This window comes from Amaranthus tricolor, chromosome 17 (genome assembly GCF_026212465.1).
Source record: "Amaranthus tricolor cultivar Red isolate AtriRed21 chromosome 17, ASM2621246v1, whole genome shotgun sequence".
Lineage (NCBI taxonomy): Eukaryota > Viridiplantae > Streptophyta > Magnoliopsida > Caryophyllales > Amaranthaceae > Amaranthus > Amaranthus tricolor.
The window spans coordinates 11,551,699-11,572,521 of NC_080063.1; the positions used below are offsets into that span (position 1 = coordinate 11,551,699).

General features: G+C 32.1%; 2 protein-coding genes across 2 annotated transcripts; both read left to right on the forward strand.

The window, feature by feature from the left end:
- Positions 1 to 1,836: 1,836 nt before the first annotated feature.
- On the forward strand, positions 1,837 to 7,766 carry LOC130804839 (probable LRR receptor-like serine/threonine-protein kinase At1g63430). Its single transcript, XM_057669456.1, has 13 exons — positions 1,837 to 2,397; positions 2,566 to 2,704; positions 2,827 to 2,898; positions 2,986 to 3,129; positions 3,215 to 3,364; positions 4,405 to 4,521; positions 4,613 to 4,677; positions 5,255 to 5,512; positions 5,604 to 5,809; positions 5,893 to 6,025; positions 6,457 to 6,626; positions 6,733 to 6,948; positions 7,247 to 7,766. Exons 1-13 carry the CDS (start codon positions 2,313 to 2,315, stop codon positions 7,490 to 7,492), a joined length of 2,001 nt encoding a protein of 666 aa, XP_057525439.1. The 5' UTR covers positions 1,837 to 2,312; the 3' UTR covers positions 7,493 to 7,766.
- A 5,365-nt stretch (positions 7,767 to 13,131) lies between these two features.
- On the forward strand, positions 13,132 to 19,853 carry LOC130804840 (bifunctional monodehydroascorbate reductase and carbonic anhydrase nectarin-3-like). Its single transcript, XM_057669457.1, has 7 exons — positions 13,132 to 13,262; positions 13,738 to 13,955; positions 15,463 to 15,572; positions 16,738 to 16,840; positions 16,944 to 17,108; positions 18,965 to 19,018; positions 19,526 to 19,853. Exons 1-7 carry the CDS (start codon positions 13,172 to 13,174, stop codon positions 19,601 to 19,603), a joined length of 819 nt encoding a protein of 272 aa, XP_057525440.1. The 5' UTR covers positions 13,132 to 13,171; the 3' UTR covers positions 19,604 to 19,853.
- Positions 19,854 to 20,823: the final 970 nt, after the last annotated feature.

The window sequence follows — 20,823 nt, forward strand, 5'->3', positions numbered from 1 at the left end:
AAAAATAATCAACATAATTAATTACATAAAAAATCATATGTAACAAATATAGTAGAACGGCACGAAGTATAAAGATATAGACTTAATTTTACAAGACCAAATAAAATAAATAAGAAGCATTACAACGACCGAGGTTGGGATCCAGGGATTAACGTTGCATTTTTTATTCTTGAGGGGTTGAATTACGAATACTCCACGACCCATTAAGATGGAGCTCGACGGATTCTCGTTTGCTCTTTTGGGTTTGCGTTTAGTTTGTTTTCATTTGAATTCAAATCTCTTTGTTCGGTGATCTCTATATATAAAGGATATCTAGTCTAGGTTTTTTTTTTCTACATTGTAGAGTTAGATATTGTTGGCAATACATTCTTGAGAATTATGGGTAGATCAAATACTCTCTTTATGATCGTGTATTTAATTTACTATTTCATATAAAGTAAAGATTATTCTTGGGTATAGTGGACGTAGGTATCACACCGACAAATCTTTGCGTTTTTCTCTCTTTATTGTTGATTACTATTTAATTATTGTTCTCTTTGTGATTCGTTTTCTTGTCACTCCTCTGCCATTCGCACTATTTATTGTTTGCTTTATAATCTTTTTGGAGGATATAATGGCAAGAGAATCGACAAAACTAACAATAACAATTTAAGGGTATGAAAAATCAAGATGAAGACTTTATTGAACCAACAACAAATTTGGCATCCATTGATCGCAAAGTTATCCACTCCCATAGGAAAGGAGGGAATAAGAAAGATGAAAATTCTACATCATGTTTCACCGTGGCACAGTTGGAGACGATTGAAGAGAAAGCACACTCCACCCTAAGGCAATCTACTATTCTAGGGATTTTTTAATTGATGCTAGATTTGTGTTTTGTTGATTAATAGTACACTTGTTTTTTAATTGGATATCGAACACCTTTTTTTACTAATATATATTAGTGACATGATCATATCGAATCAGGATCTATGATAAATTTTAGGTATTTATATCTTTAAATGTTTATGTTTTTTTGTATTTTTAACTTAATGGGTCAATGCGAACTAATTATTTAACTATTTTAAATTCTAAGTACTTAATTTTAAGTAAAAAAAATATTAAGTATATGATTATAAATATTTTTAATCCCTATAGTAACATTATTTTTACAAGTATTAAAATTAAATTTACCAAATAATTCAAAATTTTCCGATAATAGGTATACCAACTTTCTAATTTTTCCCAAAAATAGATTTTTGTTAATTATTACCCAAACAAGAAATTACTTTGTTTCATTCTTTAATTACTTTCAAATATGGAAGTAGTACTACCAACTTTTGACATATTTTAACAAAATCAAAATAAAAGGTCAGAAGTAGATAAACTTAACATCTTATATTCAATTATTATCATATATTCATCATTCAAATTAGCATTTTGTCAATTTATTATTCACAAATGATGGTATGACATGGTTTAATTGAGAGACACGCCCCATATGAGTTAAATAGCTCACTTTATACATATTATGAGAATACAATCTTATCTCAATTAGAGCATATATCACCTTTTTGTGTAATTTCCATCATTAAAACGTGCCTCATATAAGATTAACTCTTGATAATTTCTATTATAATTTTCCCATTTAAAGTTTTTGCGTAATAAACTAATAATTCCAATTCCCATTCAATGGGCTACTCCATTAACGAAAATCTAGTCGTCTTATCTCAATTAGACTATATATCACTTTTTTGAATTTTCTTGAAAAATTTAAGTTTGATTCGTATTGTCTTTCTCTTTTTAGCCGGCTTAATTTTTGTAAAAAAAATTCAATGAGTTTTTCCAAATACTTCCATATTTCCATTTCAGAACAAAATCCCTATTCTTAATGGTTAATGTGACCCTTTATGTTTTTTTCATCAGTCAGTCTTTACCTATATTCTATCTTACCTAGCTAAACCTCACTTTGAATCTAAGCCTGTTCAATTTCTGCTCTTTTTTGTTCCTAACACTTTTTTTAACTTCCACTCCTTCCATTTTGGTCCATTATTTGATTGTTTTTTCCTCTTTCTTTGTTACTTCTTCCAACCATTTTGTTAGAATAGCAGTTTCAGTAACTAAAGCTTTGAACTTTGTGATCTTTTTTGTATTTCTTGAAAATCCCACTTCAAATTAGTGAAAATTCCTCCTGTTCTTTCTTTTTGCTTCATTTTTAAAATTAAATGTGGGTATTTTCAATTTTCCCAAGTGAATGAATTCTTTAATTGGTGGGTATTTTTCAACAAAATTCCTTACCACAAAAAGCAGTGTGTAACTCTTTTTGCAAGAAAATGAGAACGTTAACTTGGGTTTTGTTTCAATTTGCCATTTTAGGAGTATTCACTGTTAAATGTTACTCTTTTGTATCTGTTGAAGGTATGTTTTGTCTTAGATCTTGATTTAGTTTGTAGTTTATTTTTGTTCTGTGATTTGATCATTATTACCAAGATTTAGAACCATTTCTTGCTTTATTTAGGAATTTGTTGGAGTTCCCATAGTATTATTTTTGCCCTGATTCCTGTTTTTGCCTTTCTGGGGTTGCAGTTTGGGCTCTTACTGCCTTTAAAGAAGCCATTTATGATGACCCATATCTGGTTATGTCTAATTGGAATGGTTTAGATTCCACTCCTTGTGGATGGCATGGAGTTATCTGTTCAATGGCTAAAGATCATGTTGTTAAGCTGTAAGAAAATTATCCTTATTGATAAATTATGCATAATTTTTTACTAAATTTGAAGTCATTAGTCATTTCCAAGCCCTTTTTATATCTTATGGTTATGTGTTTTGGTCTATTTTGTTCTTTAGGAACATTTCTGGATCATATGTGAAGGGATTTGTTGCTCCTGAATTGAGTCTACTGTCAAATTTGCAGGAATTGTATGTTGATCTTTCATTCATTAGGGTGTTTTTTTTGTTTTTGTTTTTAGGTTAGGCTTAAAATGATGCTTTTTCTATTAATTTCAGACACCTTCATGGGAATAATTTGATTGGGATTATTCCTAAAGAAATTGGGAAATTGAAGAATCTCAAGGTTTTGGATCTTGGAGCAAATCATCTATCTGGGCCAATTCCACATGAAATGGGGAATTTAAATAGCCTTGTGAAAATGTATGAAATCATTTGGTGTAATTGGTTGTATTAGTTTCTTATGCTTTTCTTAAATTAGTTTCTTAGTTTGCCCTTTTGTTTGTAGGAACCTTCAGTCTAATGGGTTGACGGGATCGATACCTCCTGAGCTTGGAAATTTAAAAAATATTCAGGAGCTTTACTTGGACCGAAATAAGCTCCAAGGATCTGTACCTGGTGTTGGTACCGCCGATTTTACTGAGAATATGCATGGAATGTAAGCATAGTTTGAATTGCAAATTCTAGGCTGTATACTGTTAGTTTCTAGAGAAATCTATGGCTTATCCTCCAATTAAATTAAATGTTTTGCTTTGAAATTTCATCAAACGCGAGACACAGACTTGTACTCGGTATTTTTCAGACTACGAAACCTATGACATTATTGGCTGATTGCGAGTTATTTACGATGTGAGAGCAAGGTTTTTGTTGATATTATGAGCATGAAGTCTTATACAAGCTATAATGTTCTTTCTTATGTTCATGTAGCAATGTAACCTACTACACGGTAATGTAGTCCTAGCCTCTTAGGAAATGATAGAGACTTCCCTTGAATCTATGGACTAGTCTTTTCTCCAAGTAGCTTGAACTCTTTTGGTAGTTGTATAGTTTTCCAAGAAGAAGGAGTAGAAATATATGAGCCTCGCAGATCTCTTTGCTAGGATTTGGAAGCTCTATGAATTGTTTGAGAGGCTTTCCACTAGTACTAGTTACAAACTATGTTACTTGGACTCGGGTGCTGTCGGATGCTGGTACGTGTCCAATTGTCAGATACGTCTAAATATTCAATTTTACGCCTAAATGAAACGTCTAAGTGTCATACCAATGTCCGAGCATCAAGGATCGGACACGGATACGTGAAGCAAAATGAAGAGTTCGATTAACATAGATTACGAATATCATAGGCCGATTGAAGAAAACATTATGGATCGGCACCAATAGTTGTGACTTGTGACAGTAAAATTAGATAATCTGTTTTGGAATTGTGAATTGGGAGATGGGGGGGGGGGGGGGGGGGGGGGGTTACTACCACTTCTATTGGAAAATGTCGGTTGGGAGAAAATTATGGAAGACTGCAGAGAACTGTGCAGCTGATAAGGTGGAGACGGAGAATCTTCTTCGTATATCTCATTTCCTTTTTTAGACACTTTAACTTGTGACGGCACCATAACATGTGTCTATAAATCTAGGACCACTACTTGCTTTCAATCTATGCTTAGTGTTCATGGCGGTGTTTTCATCCTGCTTTGGGATTTTCAGGTATGCATCCAATCGGAAACCTGCTGGCTTTTGTGGCTCACCTCAGCTAAAAGTTGCTGATTTCTCATTTAATTTCTTTGTTGGGAGCATACCTAAATGCTTGCTACATCTGCCGAGGTTGGTCTAGTACTGATAGTCTCTTTACCTCCCCACAAAAAATTCTTTATTTCATTGAAACAAGTGTTACAACTTTGTGCATCGTCTGCAGTTCAAGTTTTCAGGGGAACTGTCTTCAAGATAAGGATTCAAAACAGCGCTCTGTAGCACAATGTGGTATGGACATGTTAGATTGAAAACTTATCACGTTATATTTTTTCAACCTTAAAAAATCAACAGCCCGTCTTTTACGAGACCTTGTCACGGTGAGAGGACCTTAAAACAATAAGCTCATAAACTAAAAGTTTCTATTATTGGGCTATATAACGAAGAATAAGACATGTCTGGCGGTGAGACCGTCTCATTCAAAATGTTTTTGAAAAATCATACTATTTCCTATGCTTTCCTTTGCTCCAAGGAAGTAAAGCAATGACAATGGAAATAAGTGTAGACCTCACAATTTTTATGTCTTGAAATTTGGAGGGAATACCTTTAAATGTTTAAGCGTAGACCTTCTTATTCGAGAAGCTACAACTACCATTCCATTCCCATTATCCCAATGTCACTAAGCGACTCCTACTTAGGCAGAGTTTGAGGGAGCCGGACTTACACAACCTTATTCTTTGTTAGTGATAACAAAAAGGTTGTTTCCGATTAATCCTTGGTACGTGGAATTCGGGAAGCCAATCAAATATGCATTCGTTTATATAAATGTCTCAATAAGAGCCTTAAATTCAGTTTGTAATTGTCTCAGGAGCTTCAACTACTGATAAAACACATCCACATGTTAATGTGGGTGCAAAGCATAAGCCTTCCGAGAATCAAGCTGATCATCAGAAACCATCAAGACCTACTTGGTTGCTGGCTTTAGAAATTGTGACCGGGACCCTGGTGGGTCTCCTCATACTTACCGCCCTAATCACCACTTATAAAAGATTCAACAGTAAATCATCTATGATTATCCCTTGGAAGAAATCCGGAAGTGACAAAGAACGCTTGGCTGTTTCCATCGGTAAATCTTTTACCTTCGCTACTACGCGTGCCTTGCGGTTTCGTGAACAAGATGATTTAGATTTTTTTGCTCTTTCATAATCTTATAACAGATTCTGAGCTGTTGAAAGATATAGTAAAATTCAACCGACAAGAGCTTGAAGTGGCTTGTGAAGATTTTAGTAATATTATAGGATCGTCCTCCGATAGTATGGTTTACAAAGGCACAATGAAAGGTGGATCCGAGATTGCTGTGATTTCCTTTTGCATCAAAGAAGAGCAATGGACTGGCTATTACGAGCTGTATTTCCAGAAAGAGGTATATAATTATTATTCTGTTTTCTCGGACTTATTGGAAATTTTGAGATATTAGTTCCGATTCTTACTTCCTATACTGATCAGGTGGCAGATTTAGCGAGACTAAATCATGAGAATGCGGCTAAACTGTTGGGCTATTGTCGAGAGAGTCCTCCTTTTACAAGGATGCTTGTTTTGGAGTATGCATCTAATGGAACATTGTATGAGCACTTGCATTGTAAGTGGAGTTCACTTTTTGCCCGTTGCTTTGTGCTTGCTCTACTCAGTGTCACATAATTCGCTAATATCCTTGTGAATGACTAGCATTGTTCACTCGGGTACGGGTCAATTTCGGGTCAAGTGTTACGGGTCGCCTCAAAATTGAGTCTTTTCTCCATATTGATTTTTACATTATTTTAAATTCATCTTGAAGTCAGGTTAAGTCGGGTTATGTTCCAATGTCGGGTAAATATTTGAGTCATGGGTCTGTTTTGAACACACCTCTACGAATGGCTAATCGAAAAAAGTGAATGGTGGTTGGTTTTGGGCTGTTTTTGAGCCATTTTGAGCAAATTGCTAATTCGAAAAGCAAATTAGAAAGCAAATTATGTTGCACTGGCTCTACTCAGTGAAGTGGAAACCATATTAATTCTATGTTTGTCATTGTAGCCATGTTTGCCGATGGAGAGGGCTGCCAGTTATCGTGGACACGGCGTATGAAAATCATAATTGGCATTGCCCGTGGATTGAGATATCTTCATACGGAACTTGACCCTCCTTTTACTATATCCGAGTTGAATTCAAATGCCGTATATCTTACTGAAGATTTTTCACCCAAGGTAGCCTTTTTCCATATGTTGCTAACTTTGCACACTTAAAAGTTTTTCTGGCTGGGGATGTTACATTTTTGAACCTAATTAATCGAAGATCTTAAACTCCTTTTAGCTGGTTGATTTTGAAAGCTGGAAGACTATCATCGCAAGATCGGAGAAGAATTCATCTGCCATAGATGGCAGTGGTTCTATATGTGTTCTGCCGCGTTCTATTGAAGCTCGCCATCTAGACTTAAAGGGTAACGTGTATGCATTCGGAGTACTCTTACTTGAGATCGTCAGTGGCAGACCACCCTTCTGCAAAGAAACCGGAAGCTTGGTAGACTGGGTATGATTCCGACCATTTTTTGAAGCTTTATATCACAACAATTATGATTTATGACCTATGTTACTCGGACTCTTTATTTTGCTTCACGTACCCGTATTTGATCCTTGATCCTCGAACATTGGTATGACACTTAGACGCTTCATTTATGCATAGAGTTGAATATTTTGACGTATTCGACACTTGGACACGGACTAATATCCAACATCAGTACCCGAGTCTAAGTAACATAGTTTATGACTAATAAAATTATCTGGTTGAAATGAACTTTCTTTTAGTAATACCGAGTTTCGTGTTTCAGGCTAGAGAGTACCTCGAGGTAGCTGAACTAATGCCTAATATAGTCGACAAACAACTGAAGCATTTCGAACATGAGGACCTCAAAGCCGTTTGTGAGGCGGCAAGTCTTTGCCTAAATCCCGAACCCATCAAGCGACCATTGATGCACGACTTGTGCACATTGCTGGAGAGCCGCATTGATCTTTCTCTGTCAGCTGAGCTCAGATCATCTTCTTTAGCGTGGGCGGAACTGGCTCTCTCGACATAATAGTGTTGATACTAACATACTTACTGTAAAGCAAATTATAGTCGATATGATACCGTTCCCTCTTCCTTTTTCCCTCATGCTGTCAAGGCGTCACCCATCTATTTCATTGGGCTTTCTTCATTGATGATCGTGTAAAGTTTTTCGTTTTCCTTCCCTTCTTGGTTAGGCATATATATATAGAGAGAGAGAAGCTTCATGGATGGCTTAGATGATACTGTCACGAATGTACACCGAGTTTGTTGCTAGTTGATTAATAGAAGTATTAGTAAATGAAGATCTTGTGTCCCCTTCTTTTATCTATCATCGTATGCGAAATTTGAAAAATGTGTGGGAAATGTTGCAGGCAATGGACAACTTAACGAACTGAAACATCTTAGTAGCTAGAGAAAAAGAAAGCAAAAGCGATTCAGTAGGAAAGCGAGCCCTATGATTTACTACTAATTTACTAATAGCGAGATATTTTGGTGAATTTGAACCTTATGGCCTTTGGGCAATATTTGAAAATTTGCCTTTACCTTTTCCTCTGAGAGGGAACCTACGTTATAGAATTATGGGCTAGCTTAGTCGTTGAAATTTTGAGGCTTTTGTTTTCACCGATGTGACGGGCTTTCCTTGAGGGCTAAGTTATTGAGCAACAACACCTTAAAAAGAATGGTTACAATTTGAAGATATTTTCGATTTTATTATTAGTAAATGTTTTTATACATTTAATCATTGTATGAAACTTTTTTATGGCCCTAGAAAATTAGTGGAGTACGGCTTTTTAGGCTAATAGAAAAAAGAGAAATTGAGGGATAGATGGAAATTGAAAATGAAAAGTAGTCCAAAGTTGGTGGCTCAGTCATATGAATGCCACTTTGGACATCAATTCAATATTTTGAAAGTGGATGGAAATGCTTTAAATTTACAAATTTTAGATGCCATGGCTATCATTTTGCTTGTTCGTTACTCGATCAAACAAATGGAGTCTACCTAACTCCACCATTTCCATCCTTTCACCTACGTTATTACATGAGACAACCATTACTCAATCAGGATAAAGACTTTGTTCTCATAGGATTAAATAAGCTTTGAATTTATCGAAATTTGATTTAGTTTGATCTGATATTCTGATTTGATATTTTACGGATATTTCATGATATACCACTGAGTTTCTTTGAAATTCACCATATACCACATGAAATGTTTTAATTCACCATATACCATTGAGTTTACGTCCGTTAGTACAAAATACCATTAATGACAATTGTCGTCAGTGTGCCGTCAACACTTCCTTCCTCTAGGGTTCTCTCCATTGAATTCCTCCATTTCCCTCTCTCTCTCCTCATCGAGAAGGTACTAATTTCTCTTTAATTTCTGAATTTATCATCAAGAAAATTAAATTCAAGCTTTCACAATCGTTCCCCATAATGGTTGGCCTGAGATTCTTCCTTTTTATTCAATTGTGTTTCTTCTGATGATGTTAATTTGCAGGAGAGTTCTTTCTTGATAATTGCTCAATTGTCTGAATCAATCGGCTATACTTTAATTCCTTACATTAAGGATATTCATAGCGTTTTCTTGAATTGTCTTGCAAATTCTATAAGTTTTGAAGTTAAAATTGCGGCGATGTATGGCGCGAATAATTTCATCCAGTGTATTAAAAATTCTGGTGATAAAGATTCGTTTTGGGACCTCTTGCCTGCGATGATGAACATTTTACCTGACGCTTTGAATGCTTCTCAAAAATCTACTGCTCGGGAGGCAATTATTGTGTTGATAGAGTTGGCAAAATCCAATCCTCAATTATTAATTAAGATTCAGATCGGAAAACTGGTTGATTTATGTTGCAAATGGCAAGAGCAGAGCAATTGGACGAGGGAACAAGACATTTGGCTATTGAATTTGTTATCACTATTCAAAAAATTGATTCAAAATCTCAAATCAAAATTCGAAAATTGAAAATTCAAAATTTGAAGCTTGAATTTAATTTTCTTGATGATAAATTCAGAAATTAAAGAGAAATTAGTACTTTCTCGATGAGGAGAGAGAGAGAGGGAAATGGAGGAATTCAATGGAGAGAACCCTAGAGGAAGGAAGTGTTGACGGCACACTGACGGCAATTGTCATTAATGGTATTCTGTGCTAACGGACGTAAACTCAATGGTATATGGTGAATTAAAACATTTCATGTGGTATATGGTGAATTTCAAAGAAACTCAATGGTATATCATGAAATATTCGGATATTTTATAGTTTTATTTGGTCTAATTTAAATCTTTTTGATTTATTTGAGTTGATCTGAGCTGATTTGATATTAAATTGGTATAATAATTTGAAAAGTTTCTTGTTTGTCGTCACATGTTCGTTATTAAAGTCATAAATTCTTACATTTATGATTTAACGTACCAATAAGCTCTAAAAATACATCTATCAAATTTGATGCTAAGTCAAGGTTTGACAAATTAAAAATGCACATAATCAATATCTTAACATACTTTTATGACGTAAAAACTTAAAGGGAAATGCAAAAATATTATATCATCAACATACTAATGTGGGACGTCATATGTTTTATTATATTTTATTTATTATAATATACAATCTCTTTGGTTACATTCTTTTTAAAGGATATATTTTGCTGTTTTTTATCACTTCACAAACCATAATATTATAAAACTTAGAATTTTAAAAGATAGTTTCCATTGAAAACTCTAGTAAGTCGCAAATTTAACATGTAGGTAACAAGTTTATTGATTTGAAAGAAGAAAAATAATAGCAACCCAAAAATTATATTTCAGAAATAATTTTGTGACTGCAATCTGTATAAGAATTACAAATTTTATATCTAAGGAAATTCAAGAATATAGAAAGTTGAGACTTCTTTTAAGTACGTGTTCGGTTAAGTGAAGGGGTGGATTAAGAGAGGAGAGCAATGCAAATCAAAGTCAAGATTTTATCTGAATAAAATGACATATATTTCAACTGAGATTTCTAGAGAGAATTTAGACTTATAGGATGTATGGATTGGGTGTAAATATTAAAGGGTAAAAAAAATCAAAGTAAGAAAACGAAGTTGATAAATAAGAAATTAGTGAAATTTGATTGTTTTAGAGGTGGAAGAATGGTTGCAAAGTAATAAAAAATGAAGGAAGCTCTCAATTTTATGGTATAAATATTTATTCGAGGGGAAGGTGGAGGAATGTATTATCTTGGGAAATCATCTTCTTTTTCTTTATTATTTTTATTTTATCTTCATTTTACCTTCTTCACAACTATCTCAACTACTTTAAATATATTTTTATTTGCTTTCAATTTATTAGTTTGACTTTATTTTCTCTCTTAAATATTTACACCCAATTCAAATATGCCGGAAAACACATTGCTTGTGGGATGAAATTTGGACTAGTATGCGAGGAGAATGGCTCAAAATGCTATAAATCCATATCTGCAAACAATCAATGCTTGTTTATTTCAATTGATTTTCATTCATAACTGTATTTATTTTGATGGAAATTTAATTTCCAAGTTGATCTTACTATCGATATCTATACATCTAGAAGATTGGAAATTGAAAAGCTTGGATTAATTGGTGGTTGACGACTATATCACGATTATGAAAAAAGTTTTGAATTTGATTTTCAAATTATTAAAAGGATGAATTTTCTCTTCCTCTTAGAGTCTAAACTATAGAGATTTTTTAACCTATCTCGAAAATTTTGCGTATATTACATATTTTGCCGTTGCAAACAACCATCTACTTAAGATTTTAGTTAAGTTGATTCCTTGACATGGTCAATGAGCGGAATATACTGGATATAATAATGATGATGATTTATTGCATAGTATTAATCCATATACCGAAAGGTCATATGTTCAAATGTCATGCACTCCTCAATATTTCAAGTGGATTTAGCGTCATATATGAATGAGCGTATTCCAATTTACAATCAACTAAAGTTTTTGAATGAGTTAATTTTCTTAACACGATCATGACCGTCGATTAGCATCTGCAAAGTGGTCTACAACACATGGCCCAGTTATAACAGGAGCCCCAAATATCTATTTTACACTTATTTAATTTATTGTTTCAATTACAGGGAACATACATATACTATTTTGAAAGAGAATGGCTCGAATCCAACAATGGTAGAATGAGAGGTAAAAGATGAGTGAAAAAACAGAACATAAACAAAAACAATCAAACAAGAAACAACAATGTGTTTATGAGGTATCAACGGATACGTCCCCCTCAAATAAAGTATCTTATCATTAATATAATCTCAATTACACTAATGACTCAACTTACAATAGTTAAGAGCTCACTCTTAACCCATAAAGGTGAAACTCCACAAATGGCACTAATACAAAGAAAACACTCTAATGGCCAATGCCCTAGTTTCTCTAGTGTATTTGCCTCTCCACACTCTCCTAGTAATGTTCTAAGGCTCCCTTATATAATCTAGCACATATTAAAAGCTCTGGGACCAATGGCTTAATGCCCAAACATTTCCGCAACAAAAACAGAATACGCGTACTGACGAGGAGTTGCACGTTGCTCTACTCGAGCATCCCTGCTTGACCTGTCAAGCAAACCCTCTGAACATTCTGTCCAGGTCTTGACAAACTGCTCGACCAAGCCACACTTGCTCGACCTGTCGAGCGGCTCTTCAGGAGCCTTCTGTCTGCTGCTCGTGTGCTGCCTTGAACGAGCCACGTTCTCCTTGGTCCATTGCCTTGATCGAGCACCTTCTTGCATTGATCAAGGCTCACAACATCTTGTGTAATTGCTTGAGTGATCAAGCCATCACCAACTACATGAGATTTGTGGCTTGTCACAATATATTTTACACGAGAGTAATCAAGTAATAAAGAGTCAAATATTAATATTTTAATAAATAGAGAAATTTTTATCATAAACTAAAATTTTATTTTTTTTTCTTAGGATTTTTAAGATAAAATTAAAAAAAAAAAGCCCGAAATCTATGAGACCGCGCTAAACACTATACGTCTAAATTATTATCAACCTATAATAGTTATGGACTTATGGCGTACACAAGGACAAGATTGTGCTCCCTATTACTTATTATTGGGTGTGTTTGTGAGCTAGCAACTGTTATTCAGTACTGAAAATAAGGCAAGTGGATGAATGTACAAAGCAACTATACGTTGTAGTGGCTTGAAATATAAAAGGATTTCAATGAAAAACATATACTTCTTCTGGTTTTTAATAGTCACTATATTTTCATTTTTCACACTATTCAATGCATAATTTTAATCTTTGATATCTTAATTCAAAGGATAAAAAATTCTAAAAAGATAATAATATGAAAATATGCATTAAGACGAATTAAACAAAATTTCACTTGACTATATTTCTACATTATAAATGGAGAAATATATGTCAAATAAGATCAGTTGATGAACAGTTGTTGTATAAGAACTGTAGCAACTATTAAAATTCAAAAGTATTAATATGAGAAAATATAATAGAATATATAATATATTTGAGAGCATGTATTATTATTAGCTCAAGCGTTTAATCAAAATTTTTTGTTACATTTAAGATAAAAGTTTGCGTGAAATCTATAATGATTGACAAATCAAATCTACCCTCAAGCAATGCAAGTCCAAAACTCTTCTATAAAAGGAGAGTTTGAACTCACCCAAATCAACATATTCTATAAACAATTAGGAAAAATGAACAGATCATTAATCCTAACCTCCATTCAATTGCTCTCACTTCTCTTTATATGTTCACTCGCAACTTCCATAGTAGCACAAGAACTTGGTAAGTCAAGTATCCATAATGATTTATGAATAATCAAACATGTAGAATTATATTGACTTATATAGAGAGGTAGGATCGAGAAAAATCGAATAAGTTGGTACGAACGGTACAAATTATAGTTATTAAAATCACGATTCTAATCTACGATAAACAAGTGAGCAATTTAGATCTTAGATAGAATTGTAGAGTTGGTAGAATCTTGATTCTAATTGAAATAAAGATTTCAGAGGTAGAATCAATCACAAGCATGTTTCTACAATCTAACGATCCGTTTTTGCAAATTCAGTCTCAATTATCATTAATTTTTGGTAAGTACTATCTTTCACTACTTTTCAAAAATCCATAATCATAACTTATAAACAATAAAGATTTTTATCGATATTTCATTTTAAAGTAATTATTATGCTTTTGCATTTGGTTCTTAAAAAATAAGTCAAACAAAACTATTTATTTATTTATTTATGTATGTTTTTAGAGAATGAATCAGAATTCAACTACAATTTATTGAGCAAGAAAGGGCCACTTAATTGGGGAAACATAAAAGAAGATTTTGAAAAATGTAAGACAGGCAGAAGGCAGTCACCAATATTTTTGTCTCCTTTGCTACCACAAAAAGTACCAGAATCGGAGAGAATCACAAGATTTTACCAGCCTGGTGAAGCAACACTCAAAAATACTGGCCATTCTATTGAGGTAATTAGCATTACTCCATTTACCTTAAGGATCCTTGTTTTAGTAGTGTGATTCTAATTCTTAATTAAATTTTCACGATAAATTTTAAAGATGTTAGATTATTGGTGTATTTTTATTGGAGAAATTTTGGGTTTATCTTAAAAATGTATTATCTCAGTTTTTATTTTACACCTATACTTTTTAAAAAAAATAAAAAAAACTCTTGTGTATGTAAAAGTAAAAAGTGTAACTATTAAAAAGAAACGAAGACTATATATGCAGGGCCGGTTCTTACACTATCCGAGGTAGCTCACTGCCTAGGATTGCTCCCCGATTGGGATTGAATTCAATTATTAAATGGTGCTATTAAAAAATCGGTTCAGGGCAATACTTTTTAAGTGATTTTTTAAAAATATTTTTTATATTTGATGTATTGTAGTGTTATAATATATTTTGTCTTGAATTTTTTTTTTTAGAAGTAAAAAATTATATCTTTTAATATATGAAGGGCTCCATTTTAAAAGATACCGCAAAATAAATCACAATTTGTTATGAGAAATTGTCTCTCCGAAAGACGTAATAGATATATGAGCTAAATAACCCAATTAATACAAATTAAAGAGAAAATAATTGTGAGCTTTTTCTTTTGATATCGTCTCTTGGAAAGACGATCTCCCACAAGAGTAGTTGAAAATAAATAGGGTCTCCATAATCTTTGCTCAGCCCTTGCATATATGAAGCATATAGTAGTTTTATTGTCGTAATGGTTAGTGATAATGAGAATGATTTGTAGTGTAAATTTTCATGATATGCATCACAAAAATTTGATCATAATCACATTTACAATTTTTCATTACCTAATACCACATTTTCAAATAATAATGCATTGGAATGAATTTTGTGAAAAAAATGAGATGGTTGAAGGAGAATAAGCATGACTATTAAATTTGTCAATAGATATGTTTACCTAAATTACACTAATTTTTCATTATCATTCCCACCATTTATAACCGTTTACCAAATGGGTCCATAGTATTATGGACACAAACCATGTGTGTCGTAATTGCATTGATGTGCTCCTAATGGTAATCAAGTTAATTTAATTGCATCACAATCGAGAGAAATATTTTCATTAACACTCAAGAACAAGAGAAGAAAATATTTTTTTGGTTAACGAAGAAAAAGTTTTATAACATACAAAATTTATTACAATTAGGGGTGAATATATGGACATATGCAAGGTATCCAATTACATAAGGCTAATTTAAAGGGTATTAAATATCAGTCGATATTAATTTACATTACCTTTAACTTAGTTTAATTACTTGTTTTACTTGTAGCCTTCTAAAATATAATCGGAAAATAAATAAAGTCTTTAAAATTAATGTGTATTTTTGCTCCACGTACCCTAATTATAATTTCAGCTCAACCCAGGGAGGTTAATCTCCGTGGGCTGAGTTTTTAGGTAAATAATCATCATTCGTAATTGTAAATAATTTACTAATAATTGTTACAATCCTTGATACAGCTCGAATGGGATGACAGGAATAACAGCAAGATTCGAATCAATAACACTGATTATTTCCTACACAATGTCCATTGGCACTCTCCTTCCGAACATGTACTTAACGGCATACGGTATTGTACTTAAGTGTATATCTTAAGATACTCAAAGAATTAGTCCTATTTTTTTCTTAATGTATGTTATTAAATTTGTCTGATTTTTATTTTATACCGTAATTCATACAGGACTGTCTTGTTTATTTTGGGCCCTGACAAAAGTATGAGAAAGACTCTTAAAAACTTAAGGCGTAATATATAATTTATACTTCCTCCATTTTCATATGTTTTTCTCAAATAGAATTTACGAATTTTAATGTCAAATTTTAACTACGATTTCTCATCGATCTATAAGAATAAACATATTAATGTGCGATCTTATTAGATTCGTCTCAATATATACATTTTAAATATCAACTTTTTAGAATTTTTAAAAACTCACATTTAAAATTATTTGATTTTAAAATTTGTTTTGAAATCTACGAAAAAAAGTGAATGGAAAGAACATTTGAAAACAAAGGGAGCATTTTTTTTATTGTTGATATATCAGCTACTCTATAAAAAAAACACTAATAACTCGTTACTGAAAAAAATGCAAATTGTAATTAAATTTAATTCAAGTTAATATCAACATTATACATAAAATTAATTTTTTTAGACACTGAAAAATTTGGGGCCCTGAGCGACATTCTATTTTACCCTTGCTAATCGACAACCATATTTCACACTCTTTCTCTAATTGTCACGCACATATTCAACTCATATTTTCATCTTATCGCACATTTTCCTAACTTTCTTCCCAAAAATTACCATTTTTACTCATTTTGGATTTTCTCTCATTTGTACTTATGACTATCTTTTTAGATCAGAGGAAGTATATGAAGTGCTTTAGAGTTGTTGATTTATGCATCATATATTGTGTTTCGATTTTATTATGGATTATAAAATCAAAAGCCTATTGCAGACATGAGCGAAGCCAAAGAGGTTCGCAGGGCTCGGACTCCAGATCCCCTCCTCTTGGCTTTTTTTTTTTGAGTTTGATCGATGTAGTTTTTTTGATTATATACTGATAGAGTAATAAAAATTTGGCGGTTTAATAAAAAAAAGAAGCTTTGACATATTATGTGATATATTGAAGTTCAAGCCAAGTCTTTTTGGTATATTTTTGCTTCATATATTTCCGGGCTTTTTAAATTTTTGTTATTTGGTTTTACCTGTAATTGTATTTGCGCAACTCCTTTAGATATGCATTGGAAGCGCACTTTGTTCATATGAGCGAGGACAACCAAACCGCAGTTATTGGGTTTTTTTACAAGCTAGGGTTACCTGATCCTTTCCTTTCTTCGGTAATTTAACACGAATTACCATATATTTTCCATTTCCATAATTGTCTAATTGTTAATCAATCAAATTGATATGAATAATAATATAGTCTAAACAATGGAACAGATTGAAGATAAACTAAGACAAATGTCAAGTGAAACAAGACGAGTAATGGCAGGTACAATTGATCCATCTGCTGTTAGATTGGAACGTTTCCAGTATTATACATACAACGGCTCACTCACCACTCCTCCTTGTTCTGAACCTGTGCTTTGGTTCGTTGAAACCATAGTAAGTTAACTATCAGCTTTTACCTGTTGGCCGCCCCAGCCCAACTATCGAGAAATATGGTCAAACAAGCCAAAAGCGAATAAAAAGAACTAGTTTGTTCCAAAAGCCAACCACCACCGAAATTTAAATCATTATATTTTTCAAACTAGTAATCACTACAAAAACCAACAAAATTCCGACTAGACAAAACAGTCCGAAGTTAGTCGGTATAGGGATACACCGACTAAATTCCGACTGACTCTGTTTAGTCGGCTCAGAATAGTCGGAAATTTGCTTTAGTTGGTATATTAGTTGAAATTCCGACTAAAAAAGAGGCGGTAGGAATTTTGTTGGAATATGCCGACCAAATCAGTTGGTAGGAATTTTGTCGGCATATTCCGAGTATTCTCCTACTAGTCTTCAGTCAAAAAATTCCGACAACATAAATGGTTGCAGATTAGTCGGAATTTTAAAAAATTAAATTTTTTTTGGCTTTTCAGAAAAGTGGTTATTGACATATTAATTTAATTTTCCGACTAGTTTCTGACTAATTAATAGTAGGAATTTAGTCGGAAAAGTCAAACCCCAAAATTAACAAAATCTGACCTGAAAAACGCGGCTAAGGATTCCGACTAAATTGCTACTAAATGTTAGTCGGTAAATGGTCGGAAAAGTCAAACATGAAATTTGACTGTATTTACCAAGAAAAGGCGGCTATTTCTTCCGACTCAATTCCTACTACTTTTTTGTCGGAATATAGTCGGAAAATTTTATTATTAACGATGTTCCGACTAATCATCGACAAACCTCCGACCAACTTTTCCACTACAAAATTACTGACCAAATTTCGACTATTCCGTCTGTCGGAACGTTTCCAACCAATTTATTAGTAGGTAAACAGTCGGAATTTCCTACCATTTACCAGTTAGTAGGAATTTAGTCGGAAATTTCGACTGTAAGTGTTTAGTCGGTATTTTGGTCGGCATATTCCGACTGTTTGACAGTAGTCGGAGATTTTAGTTGGAAACTTAATTTTTTTAGTGAATTAAAAATGATTATTCCAAATAAAATATTCAAAAATTAGCATTAGGCATTTTAAAAAACTTATATAAGTAAATTTCAATAATCTATAACTTAATACAATGTTTGATATATAAATAATAGGTAATCTATAAAATTTATTATAATTATCAGCTTTAAAAGCCAATAATTGTAGTTTTATTCCAAAGAAATTGGTCATAGGCTGATAGCAACTTTTTCTTTTGAGTTACTAGTCAACTTGTTAATTGTTAAAGTGTTCATTTGTTACACACTTCGCTTGTGAGTATTTTACATTGGAGATATTAGAGTATAGATCACTTGACACATAAATCTTACTACTATTGATTGGTTTTAATTTGAACTTCTTTTTCGATTATAAATGAATTATTTCTTCTACTTGCTTGGGTTAACCAAAACAATATGGTATCAGAGCCCATTTGTTGTTGGGTCTTTTTAATTGAACATTTAATCTTATTACTTGTTAAAGAACCTTCAATTGGATGTTTATTAATCCCAATTGGTTCGTAACCCTAAGAGTGTTTAAGTGTTTATTAATTCGTTACCCATGTTGAATTGTCCAAAATCAAAGAAAGATAAAAATATTCTTTATTTTATAAAATTGAGGAATAACTCCTATTAATATTAATTTAGTTTTGAATTTTTTTGAACTTATATAAATGGTTTACTTTTTCTCCTTATTATTTAAATTATTCGGACTCATTTTCTAAATTCTATTTTTAATTGGCTTAAATTTTTAACTATTTGTCCAAAAAATCGAATACCAAATAAAGTTTTTATGTTGAATGGTCTCATGATTTACATCCTTTTATTTACAGCTTGAAACTGTTTCCCTAGAACAGGTGCAACTACTTCGGAGAGCTGTTGATGACGTAAGTGTCCAGCCTTAAACTAACTCTATCTTTGGTATGATATAATGTTGCAAAAATCTTATATCATATGTATAACCAAATAACTTGTTTTATTGACAATTTATAAGTTGGTGAATTCTTCTTTAATTATTGTGACAAGAGTTTAAATTCCAACGTCGAATTAATTTCTTTTTTTTTTCCTTATACTAATTAATTTGAATTTTTTTATGGTCGTTTAGTAAATGGCTGGTAGTTAATTTAACCAACTGTTTTTATTAACTAATTTGTTCAGTTGGTTTTAAACATGTTGAAAGCAACTTAGTGTTAATTACTTAATTCATTGTAACAAGTTTTTTCAACAAGATAATTTACGAAACACTAATATGACTGTATTATATGAATTATCATACAACTATCTATTTATAACTTAAAAATAAGTTAAAATTGTCATATAAATTATTTTACCAAACAGTCTCATTGTATGTTTTAGTGCTCTCATTAAAGTGTATATATTTATGGGTTTGACAGGGTTCAAGTAGAAATGCAAGGCCATTGCAACCACTGAATGGAAGAACGGTGAAACTCTATGATACAAGATTGCGCTAGCTTCGATTAATGTTTTTGCGCACCTCAATGCACAAATTTGGACTTAATTCCCATATATCCTAATAATGCTCTTATATATAAATAATAAAACATGTATATTAATGACATAATGTACGTCTTCCTATTCGGCATTATAATCTATAAATAAACACTGTCGGATTGTCAATTATGGAAAGACTTTTCTTTAGTCTTCACTATGTAATATGAAACCATATGGGTATAAATAATAATAATTACTTTACAATTGGGCTTTTATGAAATCATCTTATAATGAGAAAGAATTCATATAATTAGTCATTTTTTCTAATTAATTACTTTAAAATTATAAATGATTATTATAATTGATACACTAACGGCCCCTTAGGTTAATGGTACTAATTGGTAGTAATGGGAATAATTAGTAGTGTAAATTTTTATACTATGTATCATGTCATTACCATGATAATGAAAGTTTGATCATAAATAAATTATTTTTTTTCACAATTTTTCATTACTACTTAATATCACATGTTTAAGTGGTATGCATAGGAATGAATTTTGTGAAAAAAATAAGCTTATTAAAGAAGAATAAGTATGATTACTAAATTTATCAAGATATATTCTTACTAAAATTACATTAACATTCCATAATTATTCTTACCATTTAATACCGATCACCAAACAAACAGTAAATATACATGATTCAGCCGAATGTATATCATCTCACCATAATATCATCACATTTCAAAATTTTTGATAACTTTACAGTACCCTTGTTTGTTATTTTTGTGCCAATTTGACTTGATTGTTGTACTATACTCTAGATAAAATAATTATATAACAATAATAATATATTTGAAAAAATAAATTAGATATAAAATAAAAGATAAAAAATAATCTAACATCTTGAACTAGCCATGTCATACATGTTTTTGGAAAGACTATAGCCCAAGATATCAAGGGTCTATGTTTGGTCAAATAGGACAAATTGAGGAGTCCAAAGATATTTGGTAATATGGTTTCATACTAGGATTAGGAATGTGAGTAGGACCCGGATTAGGGTTAGGAATATACTCCGACCCATCAATCTCCATATATTGATATAGTCTTGGTAAATAACTATTATTTGTGAGGTTAATAAATCACCTTTATGTAGTAGAATGTGATAAGATAAGAGTCTTGTTATTTTAATTTATTTTTTTTGATTTTGTTTATTTTAATATTATTATTTTTGTCTTTTT

Bases quoted from the DNA above. Each gene is read 5' to 3' on its own strand.
- LOC130804839 (XM_057669456.1), top strand. From the start codon at position 2,313: ATGAGAACGTTAACTTGGGTTTTGTTTCAATTTGCCATTTTAGGAGTA. The intron at 4,678-5,254 runs GTATGGACATGT...TAATTGTCTCAG, and splicing joins GCGCTCTGTAGCACAATGTG to GAGCTTCAACTACTGATAAA. The intron at 6,026-6,456 runs GTAAGTGGAGTT...TTGTCATTGTAG, and splicing joins ATTGTATGAGCACTTGCATT to CCATGTTTGCCGATGGAGAG.
- LOC130804840 (XM_057669457.1), top strand. From the start codon at position 13,172: ATGAACAGATCATTAATCCTAACCTCCATTCAATTGCTCTCACTTCTC. The intron at 17,109-18,964 runs GTAAGTTAACTA...TTTTATTTACAG, and splicing joins TTTGGTTCGTTGAAACCATA to CTTGAAACTGTTTCCCTAGA. The intron at 19,019-19,525 runs GTAAGTGTCCAG...TGGGTTTGACAG, and splicing joins TTCGGAGAGCTGTTGATGAC to GGTTCAAGTAGAAATGCAAG.